The following is a 13,621-nucleotide window of genomic DNA, read 5'->3' on the forward strand; positions in this document are numbered from 1 at the left end:
TCCTGTTCCAGCCTTTGAACTCGACCGTACGATGAAAGAAAGGGATAGATTGTGTATCGTCGAATGGCCTGGTCTTAGGTGTAAACGCGCAGCCCAACAACCGACGATTTAGAGCCGCTGAAGGGCACATCGACAGCTGTATTCTATTTACGGGCGATTTTGCATACGACCCCCATCAGTTTTATCTCCGGGGTTGTGGCGATGAAACAACGGAACCGAAAAAAACTCGAAAGGCTGCTAAAAAGAGCGCGTTGAACGTCATAAAAGATAAGTGCTTTATCAAATCAAAGTAATGACGAGTGAAATGGTCAGCTTTATGTCTTCGTGCGTCTCGCCCGCAAGCCCGCAACTCCCTTTCGCCTTCCATCGCGCCGCTAGCGCCTTCAAATCCGCTTCCTCATTCGACGTTTGATCTTTCCGGAGTTGTCGAATTGCACATTGAAAACTCCGAGAGAAACTGAAAATGAGCAGCCAGTTTTTCTGTTTCTTTTTCTTCTTCTTTTTCTTCACCTCTATGATTTAGACGACACTTGTCTCGCGCCGTCACTTAAATGCTCACCCCTCACGGAAAAAAAAAATTGCTGATTCAGCAATTCAATTGCTAAAAACAGTGAGTGCAATGTTTCAACGCAGATTTTACAAAAAAAAAATGCTACTTTAACCACATTGTAAATTAATTTAACCACGGGGGTGGTTAAAGTAGCATCCCTTGCAGCAAAAGGTGCTAGTTCTAATTTCGTCCAGAGGCCCGTTGGAACCTTTGCTTTTTGAATTCTTGCGTTAGAAGTCTTTTTGCATGTTTTTAGTCACCTAAAACTAGAAGGTAAGCGGGTGTTGACCCAAGTCGACCCTCGCTCAACCTTTCCGAGAAAACGGGTCCTTGCGAAGGGTTCGCTGGTTCCGATGCGGTCCGCCTTATTGTTCCGCGAGGATCGTATATTGACGGGAGTCAGGTAGTCAATAACTTCTCTCTCTCTCTTTCCAACCGAAGGAGGTAGTCACAGTAAGTGGATAAACGGTCACATCTGTATGTTCTTTTGTTTCTGCCACAGTTGAAGGCTACCCTAAAGTCCATTTTGAGGGGCCAAGGTGAGGAATGAAACATCATTTGTGGATGTTGTTCTGTATCTCCAAATATTGAAGGCAACCTTTGAGTTTTTGAGATTTTCTTTCGTAATGTGGATCCTCTCATCACTCAAAGATGGTTATTGTACGTACTGACAGGCGTGTAGTTGTTTTTTGAGCATACCATTGATTTAATCGATGATTTTCCTTCGCATATGTTACAAACAAACAAAATATTGATTTAATTTAGAATTTTTCTTCAGTGCTCTTCCGAGTAAAATGTTGAAATCGAATTAAAATTTCCGAATGATAAATGGATCAAATCGGATATGCCACTCAAAACTCCTGAAAATCAAATTTCCTGTCATTCTAATCCTAAACACCTACTTAGATTATTTTTTTCTATCTGCAGTAGCAATTTCTTTGTACAGTGCAATCTATTCAGAACAACAAAATAATGTGCCAAAATGGCATAATAAACCAAAAAAACCTATCAAACCGGACTTTGAAGATGACACTGAAAATGAAATATGAAGATTATCGGTGAGTAATCATTAAGTCTAGATTTCGGTGGACAACTTTCCCTTGACCCAAGTAGCATTTCTCAACGGAAAAATCGCTATATATTGCGATTTTATCAATCCCAGATTAATTGCAGACAAGAATGAAGATGCAAGATAGAATAACTTTAATATAAACCGAGTGTTGCGGGCTCTGTGGCCGCTGAGCGGCACAACCCCCAGTAAGCGCTTCCCGCTTTCAAGCGGCACATTGTTGTGTGCCCCAACATGCCTATATCTATCTATACCAGCCTGGCGCCTGTCTCTCCTTTTCATCCTCTCAACCCCGCGCCAGGCACCTCCCTTGTCCGCGATTCCGCGACCTCGGAACTCCCGTTAGCCCGGTACCGCCTGGCACGGATGATTCCCTACCTGTTTCTTTCCCGGCTTTCCCTTCATGATGATCATCCCCTTGATCAGCAACCAGGAGACAGTAGAGACACTCTGATTTTGGCATCGCTAGGGCCACCACGCCGCGCCGGGATCGCGACCTCCTGACATAGTCACATAGCAGTTAGATTTGTTGTCACCTCACTGTACGCCTATCGACTTATACATAGTTTGTACCCACGATACCTGTAGTTGTCTTTTCGTTCATTCATCATACCCATATTCGGTACCACCACGGTACACCTACGTACACTGGCCCAGCACCAGAACATTACAGTGGCGCAGTCGAAAAAAGAGCTCTCCCAACCATTCTGGCAGTCGTCTGGCAGTCGAAAAGAGGATGAGAAGACGGACATCCGAGCACTTCTCCTATTTTCTGGACATACTTCCATCAGGACTGCATCGTCGCGAAGTTTATCGAAACTAAACATTTTCTGGATACACTACGGCCAAGACCACACCGCCCAAAGTTCAACGTTTCAAAGCTCATCGAAATTTTGTGCAACATGTGTAATTTAGAAAACCCATCGCATTTTCTAAGTGTTATTCTTCCCTCGTTTTCCGGTGGTGACAGACACAATTATGGCGAATTCGTTGAATCATGTGAAACTATCATTTATTTTACCAAGCCTTTGCTTCGAGAGCAAGTAGTCTCTCAAATTTTAATTCCAAAATTAGCTTCAAATCTTAGCCATAAATTAAACGCAAATTCCATCAATTCTTGGGAAACTCTCAAGCATGCTTTAATTTACAACTTTCAGAGTGATTTAAAGTCTAAGTTACGGGAAAATTTTGGTAAGTACTGTCCGCAGTGTCAAACTACAGAACATAATCATTTAAATTGTAAAATTTGGGTAAGTCTGAATGTAGACACTATTTCTGATGCTAAACCTCCTTGTGCATTCTCCACGGATGAACCTCAATATTGTCTAAGATTAATAGAAATGGTTTCTCCCAGAATTTCAAAACTTACTGAAAACGAATATGATTTCTTAATTAGTGTATTTAATTTCGTCAAAAACGCCCTTTCCGAGCAAGCTGCAGTATGCTTCTTTCTAGTCATAAGTAAAAAGTTACCTCCAGTTATTAAAAATAAAATTCCAGAAGACTCATTTGAAAATTTAGAAACTTTTATGGAGACTCTGAACAAGCAGAAGCAAAAGAAAACATCTTCAATTTCTAACTCAAAATTCGCATATCCAAATAGGAATGTAGGATTTTTATCAAGCTACAAATATGATTCAAATCTCGATCAACTTTCAAATTCCATTTCCAACTGTACTTCTATTTTTGTTCCTGAATCAAATTTTACATCAAATCCTGATTCTTTTTATTTCGAAACTCCAGATCATCGATTAAATCCTGATTCAAATTTTAAAACTACTTTTAAGTCGATCACTTCCTCAAATTCAAATTTTCATTCTAGTTTTAAGTCAAGTCGTTATTCAAACCCTAATTCAAATTCTCATACGAATTTTGATAGTATTAATTCAAATTCTCCTTCAAACTTTGGATCAAATTCTGATACAGATATTGAACCTAGTCTTAAGTCAAAAAATATTTTAAATTCTAATAATTTGAGGCCTTTGAACTCGCACTCAAATTCTCAATCTAGTTTTAAGTCAAATTCGCCTTCAAATCCTCACGATCTTTCGCCGAACTCTGATTTGCATTCAAATTCTAACTCTAGTTTTAAGTCAAAATCTGCTTCAAATCCTAATGATTTCAAGCCAAATGCTCATTCGCATTCATATTCTTACTCTAGTTTTAAGTCAACATCTCCTTCAAATCCTCATCATATCGAGCCGAATTCTGATTCGCTTCATTCAAATTCTTACTCTAGTTTTAAGTCCAAATCTCTCTCAAATCCTCATGATATTTCTTCGAATTCTGATTCGCTTCATTCAAATTCTTACTCTAGTTTTAAGTCCAAATCTCTCTCAAATCATCATGATACTTCTTCGAATTCATATTCAAATTCTCACTCTAGTTTTAAGTCAAAATCTGCTTCAAATTCTAACGATTTCAAGCCGAATCCTCATTCACAGTCAAATTTTAACTCTAGTTTTAAGTCAAACTCTCCTTCAAATCCTCATGATATTAGGCCGTACTCCGAATCGCATTCAAATTCTGACTGTAATGTTAAGTCTAGTTTTACTTCAGATCCTCCTGAATCGGATCCCACATCTAAAGAAGGTCAAAAACTCCCTTCTAATAATTTTAATGTTAATCTTAAGGAAAATCGAAATCAAAATAATTCTAATCAAATCAAAACTCTTAGTTTTAAGCAAACGTTGCATCAAACTTCATTGTCCGAAGATTCTTGCAAACGTACATTTAGTACTACTAGGCATAGCATAGATAATCATAGTATCGATAAGCATAGTATTGACAATCTTTCCAATACTCTGAACTTATCTGAAAATACTACTTCTTCGCCTGATCCTTCGATCGATTCAAGCACTACTTCCATGTGTCCCAACTTTAACCTTAGACCTACAGATTCTACCTTTGAACTCACCAAGTCATTGTTAAATCTTGATCTTAAATCTTCTATGAACAACTCAAGGTCATTACATTTAGATTCTAGCCCAAATTACGTTCATGAAAATCAAAATTTTCTCAAACCTGTGTACTCTGAAATTTCCTCTTCTGCTTCAAAATCTTCTATTAGCTATTCATCAAATAGTGACACTTTCAACTCTTCTAACGTTCATCCTGTTACTTCAGACTCTAAAACATACGTTCTTGACAATCGAAATTTATTAACTACATTTTTCCCAAATTTAAAGATAAAACATTCAAAAAGCAAAAATACTAACTCGCGTTTAAGTCGCATACATCATGATATTCAACAGCACCCAAGTTATCGTTCCCCTTCAAAATTCGGTAATCAGCAAAACTCAAGCTCGTTATATTTTTCTTATTGTAATTTTATCCCAAAATCTGATATCAACGTTCGATTTAATCACCATCCGAATAACCTTCAAAAATCTGAAAATCAACGCTTTAAAGATAAAAGTAACAAGAACTACAGTCCAAATTTGTATTTTCAACCATACAATTTAATCAAAAATTTTCAGAGCAATTCTGTCCCCAATCATCAATCCAAACAATTTCAAAACAAAATACAGTCTAACTCCAAAAATTATGTTAGTTCCGAGGCTAAAAATAATCGCTCTGAAAACCGAGGAAGGACTTCAAAAAATAAATCGCCTAATTCACATCCATCACAAAAATCGACAAAAAAGTCGCTCCCAAAACCGCAACACACTGGTAAAATTAAAGATGAAGTGTTAACTAAAACGCCCATAGTTTCCTCTCCTAACAATCTTAAATCCAATAAAACCACAAGCGAACATTCTCTCGATAAATCAAAGTGTAATTCATGTTCTAACATCAAAATTAAATTAGATCCAGCCATATTCATTTTCTCAGCTCTTTTTCTAAGCGAGTCCGTTTTCATCACCACGCTACTGCACTTACTTCTGATCCTTCATTTTCTCCAAGATTCTGTTAAAATCTCTGACAACACTGTTTTTAAGAAACTTTTAAACATGCTCTCCAACCTACCCTTTAAACTGCTCACAAAATTGCACTCATTCCCTAAATTTCACTCGGCAAATTTCAACGTAAAAAATCATCACCCAGCTACGAACGAACATAAAAATGAAAACCCCAATTACATTCGAAAAAGTAATCAGCGACCTTCAACCTGCGTTTCTCACTCACATTAATTCGTCTTCATTTCAATTCAACATACATTACATTTCTTCTGTTTTCTCCAAACTATCTCCTTACGTCTATATCTACATTCTACTTTCTTTAATATTCTCTAAATTACCTCCATCATTCATGTATTCTATACTACCTCTTCATTTTTCAATTCTCCAATTTCCTTTAAAAAAAAAAAAAAAAAAAAAAAAAAAAAAAAATTTAAAATTTCTTCAAAATTTTAATTTTTTTTTTTTTCTCACATGGAGGGAGGAGTGTTGTGTGCCCCAACATGCCTATATCTATCTATACCAGCCTGGCGCCTGTCTCTCCTTTTCATCCTCTCAACCCCGCGCCAGGCACCTCCCTTGTCCGCGATTCCGCGACCTCGGAACTCCCGTTAGCCCGGTACCGCCTGGCACGGATGATTCCCTACCTGTTTCTTTCCCGGCTTTCCCTTCATGATGATCATCCCCTTGAACAGCAACCAGGAGACAGTAGAGACACTCTGATTTTGGCATCGCTAGGGCCACCACGCCGCGCCGGGATCGCGACCTCCTGACATAGTCACATAGCAGTTAGATTTGTTGTCACCTCACTGTACGCCTATCGACTTATACATAGTTTGTACCCACGATACCTGTAGTTGTCTTTTCGTTCATTCATCATACCCATATTCGGTACCACCACGGTACACCTACGTACACTGGCCCAGCACCAGAACATTACAACATCCTGCGTCGTGCTTCACTAAAAGTAGTCACATGAGAGGAATGAATATGAAGAAAAAAAGTAGAAAAAACGAATTATATCAATTACGCGATGAGCACTCTCAATGGCACATGTACATGGTGTTTCGGAAAAGTATTCAACTGACCGTGTTGAATTTCGCAAATAAAACCTCACGGAAGTGACGGTTCTTCATTTTTCACTGCCACTAAAAATATTAGACAGACTTTCAGTTCCCAAAATCCTGAAGTGCTATTTAAAGAACCGAACATGAGAACAAGAATAGTTCATAATCGTATTCAAATTCCTTCAACATGTGACAACTCTGCGAAGGGCTTGTTCGAGGAGGACGATATTTTCCGGAAACAAAAAGAGTGGACCGCGTGGTCGCGCACCCCCATTCATTCCGAAGGGTTGGAGAGACGATCAGACGGCGAGACGCGAGACGGGAGGAAGGAGAAAGGCGAAAGGATGGCCGCGGTGCCCAAGGACACTTTCACGCGGAGTTTGGGAATATGCGGCCAGCCAAGGCCGGCTTCCAGTCAGCTGATAATCGAGTTGTCTTAACTCTGGGTATAAAGGGACTCTAGTTGTAACATTCACTACACCGGCTCGACTTGAACCCAAGGCCCAAGGTCAAACTCGGACTCTGTCTAAGAAGGCCGCAGCCTGTGTAGGTACCATAAACCTGTCAAAGCGGCGCAACAAGCGGATGACATGGGTTCTTCCGCCCTCTGGCCTATCAGCAACCCTCGATACCGAGATTCTGCCCTATTGTCTCTCACCTACCTAAATCTGACCCTCAGAATTTAAAGATAGCAAGAATACAATTTTTTTCATTATTCCACAAACCTTTATTACAGTTTACATTTTTGGATTCACGGTGAAATTTTGAGCAAAATGGAGGTCAAACTAATGAAAATACATGATTCTACGGTACACTAAGCTCCATATCACTACTGCTGCATTTACAACTTGTTGAATGCTATTTCCGTTACATATCAACATATCACGAAGAAATTTAGTTCATTGTAATATACTTTTTTAGCAAAATGTAAATTTACTAAGAAAGTTGAAATCGAACGCGAACTGAGAAATTTCATCGAGTTTTTTTGGAGCTCCATTTGGTCGAGAAGAGAGGGAGAAAAGGGTGACTAATTGAGAATGAGATCTTTTGGGACCGCCTTTAGACTGCCAGCTGCACGGCCCATGACGGCCCACGCTTTGACAAGATTTTCTCGAGTCTCAAAACATGATTCTCCGACCAGATAGTTTAGTGGCGTCCAAACGCGTCGAGTTAATGCTCTTATTGTATCTTCATCTACTTTGCAAAAAGCCGACAAAAACCTCACTTCTGCCGCGCTAAGGAAAAATACCGTTTGAGCCTACAGGCGTTGCCATATTTTCTTCAATACCTAACTAAGGAATTCACTGGAAAATTCTGGATATTTTTGTTCCAATTTTTCAGACAATTTTGTTCCCAATTTAATCTAAAATATCGGAAAATTTTGAGGAAAAATACGCGTAACTTTCTTCAAAAATACATGTTTTATTTGGGGAAATTCGGCAACTTTCGAATGTTCATACGGCGTTTTTCCTTAGCACCGCGCGCAGACTTGAAGGCATAGTTTTGAAATTCACTAGGGGAGGCATCCAAGCGCCCTCATTGTTACTGCGTTGGAGTTCAGTCAAAACAGTTCGCAAAAAGCCGAAAATCGCCTCATTTTAAAGGCATTGTTTGTTGAAAAACACGACTTACTCTTGTGAGTTGCTCATATTCGGATTCAGATTATTTTTCTACGTTAATTGATGAATAGAAACCTTATGTTACAATTCGATCCGGGAATCCCCTCCCCTCTTTCCTTGTTCCTTTCCTGGACTATGAGGAGTCCCACCGGGACCAACGTCTGGTGCCTCCACTCCTAAAACCCCCATTTTCTCCACGCTCACTTTTCGTATTTTTACTTTTAGTCAGTATATGCTCATCGAACCTTCCAGCTGGTCATAGTTGATCTTTTCCACTCATCATTTTAGTTTTCAACTGTTTGACCCTTCTGGTAACAAAGTGTGTCGAATAAAATCTTGACGTAACTTGCCTGCAAGTTCTGCAACCATCAAAGCAGCGACCAAACTAATTCTGATGGATTGAAATGTCGACTCGACTCCCCTGAAAAATCTGCAACCCACGGTTTTTCAACAAATCTGTGGTGTCAGCGAGAGAAGGATGGAATGATACATTCTTCATTCCTCTTGAGCCCCCAGTTAATGAAGCGAGACGACCTTTTTTCGACCGCCTACTGTGATCCTTGTTTTCGAGTTCGCCTCCACTCACTCCAATTCTACCTGCCTATAAGCAGGTAGATTTTCGAAAGGCCTCCTTCCAACATTATCCTCCTAATTAGCCTTCTTTTAGCTCAGAAAGTAGCCTGCTAATAGCATTGGAACCTTCCAATGTTCACCGGCGAATAGCCTGCTATTAGGTCAGATAGTAGCACCTTTTGCTGCAAGGGATTTTTTTGTTGTAAAATCTGCGTTGAAACATTGCACTCACTGTTTTTAGCAATTGAATTGCTGAATCAGCAATTCTTTTTTTTTCCGTGTTTTTCCCTCTCTCCTGGTGGTTGCATTTTCATGTAGGACGGTCGCATCTTGAAATTTTACTCTCTAAAAGTCTACATGCCTATTTTTCAGGCGTAACTGTGCCTCTTGTCCGACCCATTTTGAATGCATAGCATCATGGCGTTGATCGCACCATACGCAATGTTAGTCAGTAAGATGAAATTGATCATGGAGCGCACAGACATGCCGTATGAAGTCATTTATTGTGTTGCTCAAAATACATTGTAGAATTGGGAAGATTCATATCTTATTTTGCGCTGCTGCCAACTATACGTGCATTTTTATGATTTTAATGTCAAACCGCTGCAAACGTTATTCGCTGAACATTTTCGCTTTTCTGTTTTTTTCTACGTAAATAATACGGTATGTGTATCTTTTTCGTAAAAATATAAATTACCAGCATACATTCTAAACACTGCAATCTAGGCCTGTGGCTTTCTAGTCTCACCGTCGGTATGCGCCGTCTCTCTCCATTTACGACTTTAATATTTTGATCAAGTTAAGAGAAAGGAATTGAGAACATTTACCCACTCATACAAGCACTTACCCATTCGGAGAAATCAGCAGAGAATGTACGTACCTTGTTCCTTGAAGCCTAGATGTGCTCATCGTCTGATGCCTTTGGCCAATCAATAGAAACTAGAGATGATCGTAGGCTCCTGACGAAATAAAAGCTAATAAACCAACAGATGAAAACTATCAGACACTTCGTGCTACACTTACAACACTGCCTCATCATTGTTAGAAATAGGTTTATTTTTTAGAATGATTTGGTGCGTGAGAGGGTGCATCAACATCTGAACGTAACCATCGTACCGCACAACGTTCAAGTTTTCCCTTGAATCTATGAAAAATAATCGATTATCAGAGTACACCTCAATAATCGATTCTTTACCATATTTTCGAATGGAAAAAAATCGATAGCAAATGATTTCACGCTTCGCCGCTGTGGTCCGTTCCTGCATTTTTATCGAGCTTGACCGCTAACCGTTAAGGTTCTTTTATTGGCCTCCCTACCCTCCCCCGCCTGGTCTTTCTTTTCTCCCACGCTCACCTTCAAGTGCCTATTGGAACCCCTCTCTTGGATCCTGATGCTTAAAGTTTGCCGTTTAGCACCGCTTTGTTGTAAAGTAGGGCACTGAGGCTACTCAGTCAGTGTGTGTCGGAAACGCGCAACTTTCAGCTTTATTTTCAGTATTTAAAATGATGAGGCATGCATTCGCGTATGCGAGCTAGTAATCGTATGATTTTTCTCTGCCTCTTCCCCTTGAAATGTTCAGAAATTTGCAGGCTCAATTGCAGCTTGGCGACTTAAGAGTGGTTTTCTCGTACTTCACCAACCTCCTCAGTGTATTGAGAGTTATCTGGAGTTTTAAGACGTAATTAGCATATCACCGATCGCCATGATTCAAATCGTTATCCTGTCATTATCCTAATCACAATCAATCATCTTGTGATGCGTCAGGAAGTGGTGTGAACAATTTGATCATGAAATTGTAAAAAGAACTCTAAGACTCTGCGGCCCAAGCGAAAATGTCATAGTTTGACTGACAAAATACCTTGTGATGCTCAGTCCGGCCGTGCAATCCTAATTTATCTTAACTCATTACCTTCTCACATTTAGTACGCTAGGTAATTCCTGACGGTAACAGTGAAACCCCGAAAATTAACCATACGCGTGTGTTGATTTGGATTTTTCCTCTCAAATTCTCTGACATTTTGCGTTATTTTTTCTCTTGGTGTAGAAGAAGGTGACCGAAGCATTCCGCATCAACCTCCTTCCAAAAGAAAGTTGGAATCGCAGCAAGTTATCATTACTTTACTTTGTTACTTTCGGAGAAAGCACAAATGGCGACGTCTTCTTACAAAACATGTCTAGTTTCACGCACGGTGCAGTTGGCAAACACCACCTGCATTTACATATGAGCTGTAATATGTAGAATTTTCTTGCTTGTGGTTTCAATATTAATTGAAGAAAGAGTCAAGCATGATATGTGGCTCACGCCAATACTAGATTCTCAGTTAATGCGCAACCGTGTTTTACTAATAGTCCCAAGTTGCTTTGATGACCTTTTAAACCGAGAACTCCGCAAAACTAGGAGCATATTGAAATAAAGAGAGGACTCAAAAGTCAAGCGATGGCAAATATTGACTTTCGCTTGTAACGTCTCTTTAATACGTACCTATCCTTAGCTCTCTCGTATCCTTGCGTCCGAACATAGTTGCCTCGCAGCGAACACGCATTTAGCACCGACGAATTTCAAGTCCTATGAAATCAAATTTTTATCCGGCTAAGCAACAGTGGCGTAAATGAAAGACAGTCGTGTTTGAGGAGCGTCGAAAGCTCTCCTCAGAATCCTTAAATCTTATTGATTCAGAGCGATTGGCGTTTCAATGCACGCGGCTCGCCACATTGCTCTTCTGGAGAACCAACGGCGCTGTAGGTTGGTGGATGGTGGATTTATTCTCCTGCAAGAGTTCTTGAAAGTGTTGCTAAGTCGTCGAAATTCGAGTTGAAATTATAAACCTGAGAAATGTTTCAACAATTTCAAGTTTGGGTGTATTAATGTGTGCGCAGGGTATTGGTTTCTTGTATCGCCACCGCACCGCTGCGGTGTACGCTGTACGACTAATTTTTGAGGGTTTTTTTTTTCAAAAGATCGGATCGACATGCTCCATATCTCAAAAGCATATTTTTCAAAGGTATGACCAAAAAAATGTCATGGGTCGATATCAACGATCGATTAATTAAATTTGTTTGGCCCTAATTTGACTTTTATTTTTGGGCTCATTCGCTCCAAAATATAATATTGAACTCTTGAGTTATGGATTTACTTCCTATTGGCTTGGTTTTTTGAAAGCGTGCTTAACCCGAAAAACACATGAGACCCAAACTGTCTCGACACATCGATGTATATTTACCCTGGAGTCACCTTGAGATTGACATCAACACTGTCTGTAATAATCCTTCCGCTTAAAATAGCTGTTGCCACCCTGGTTTCCCCGCAAATCTCCTATCGTCTTTCACATTCAATAGCGTATATTGCTATTGATTCTCCCACGCATTTTTCTTCTGATGATATCTTTAAAGTGATGAAGTTTATATTACTTGCTGCAAGAACAAACCTTTTATTTCTGGTCATTTTCAGCTGAAATTCTCATTGATAGACACGAGAGACACACTATCTAGAGAAGAGAGACACACATTAACAATAAAAAAATAAGAAAAAATGAGCTATTTACACGTAGAGATCAATGAAAAAAATAGCTGATTAGTCGAAATTACATTTAATGCCTGCTGAGGTGTCAGTACAACATGAACTGTGTTTCTCCTTCTAGGCCGCGTGCCTCTTTTTATTCAAAATAAGTGTCGGAATTCTCTCAAAATACACATACTTGTAACCACTGTGCGTACCACATTTTAGGTGCTGTGAGATACAATGTGTGGTATACGATCCGTATTACGATGTTCTGCATTAGCTCGTCAAGTCAAATTGGACAAACAACTAATATTCCCGAGTTTTTAGGTTAAATTGAACTTATTTAAATCAGAAGGAACTATCTCCATTGTGACATGAGCTCTGAGTCCTATATATACGAATACATACGTGACACTATAGAATACATGCATGTATAATATACATACAACTATAGAATACATGCATGACAGAAACACACATGCAGGAAAGAAAGTTAGTCTGAATGTGTTTTACATCGTAAAAAATATTCTTTCGGGAGAGTATTGGTGATTTTGTCAACGTGCGTTAAAATGCAGTTCACATTCACAACTGTAAGTAATATTACCAAAAATTGTAGTGTTTGCAAAAATTCGTATGAAAATGAAATAGCGGGACAAATCGCTATCAGGGATCTCCTTGATTATGTTGTACAAGCACGTAGCATGCGTCAGGATGAAGAGATGGGGGTGCTATGAAACTCTCAAACCCATGCGTCTTATAATGAAATTCGCCCTTACCTATTCCTGTTAATCACAAATCTTTCCTTAAAAAATAAAAAAAAAACCTTTGTTCTCATCAACTACGTGCTATCAGGGATGGTTTGCCCATTGCAATTCTCGCAATGTACAAAGACAAGAGCTTACTGTCAAACCTAAAAAACTCAACGATAGGTGCATAGTAAGGTGTAATATTTTCTTTATTTTTGTTTTAATAACTCAACTTGATTAGTTTTGACCGGATTCTTTTTTTGATTTTATCAGATGACGCAGTCTTTAGTCACCACCGACAAATTTTGGAGAACTCGCTTCGAAAAAGAGGTGCGTTACTCTTCTGAAAATTTATAAATTTTAGTCAAATTCCAATGAGCCATTCAGTGAACGAGCCTGCTATTGTTTTCATTGAAAATACTTTGTTGAGGCGAATATAATGTCCTTCACACAACAACGTTTGAAAGAAAACGTTCTCTTTTTCTTTTAACTTTCTAACTCAAGATTTCACGAAAGAAATGTATGACACTATGAGTGTTAATTTGTAAAGTAACCCCAACATGAAATATTGATGATCCCAGCTCCGTTTGTTTGAATA

The 13,621-nt window shown here is 39.2% G+C and overlaps 1 protein-coding gene across 4 annotated transcripts in view; it reads left to right on the forward strand.

Moving 5' to 3' along the window:
• Positions 1–13,621, forward strand: part of Ms (neuropeptide receptor myosuppressin) — a 123,165-nt gene that overhangs the window by 103,293 nt on the left and 6,251 nt on the right. For 3 of the 4 annotated variants that reach the window (XM_019053048.2, XM_019053051.2, XM_019053049.2), the window contains one exon: positions 13,297–13,353. The exons of the other annotated variant lie outside the window; for it this stretch is intronic. In XM_019053048.2, coding sequence (XP_018908593.1) covers positions 13,297–13,353 — 57 coding nt within the window. The remainder of the gene's footprint in view (positions 1–13,296; positions 13,354–13,621) is intronic. 4 annotated transcript variants of the gene reach the window in all.

This window comes from Bemisia tabaci, chromosome 4, assembly GCF_918797505.1.
Source record: "Bemisia tabaci chromosome 4, PGI_BMITA_v3".
NCBI lineage: Eukaryota > Metazoa > Arthropoda > Insecta > Hemiptera > Aleyrodidae > Bemisia > Bemisia tabaci.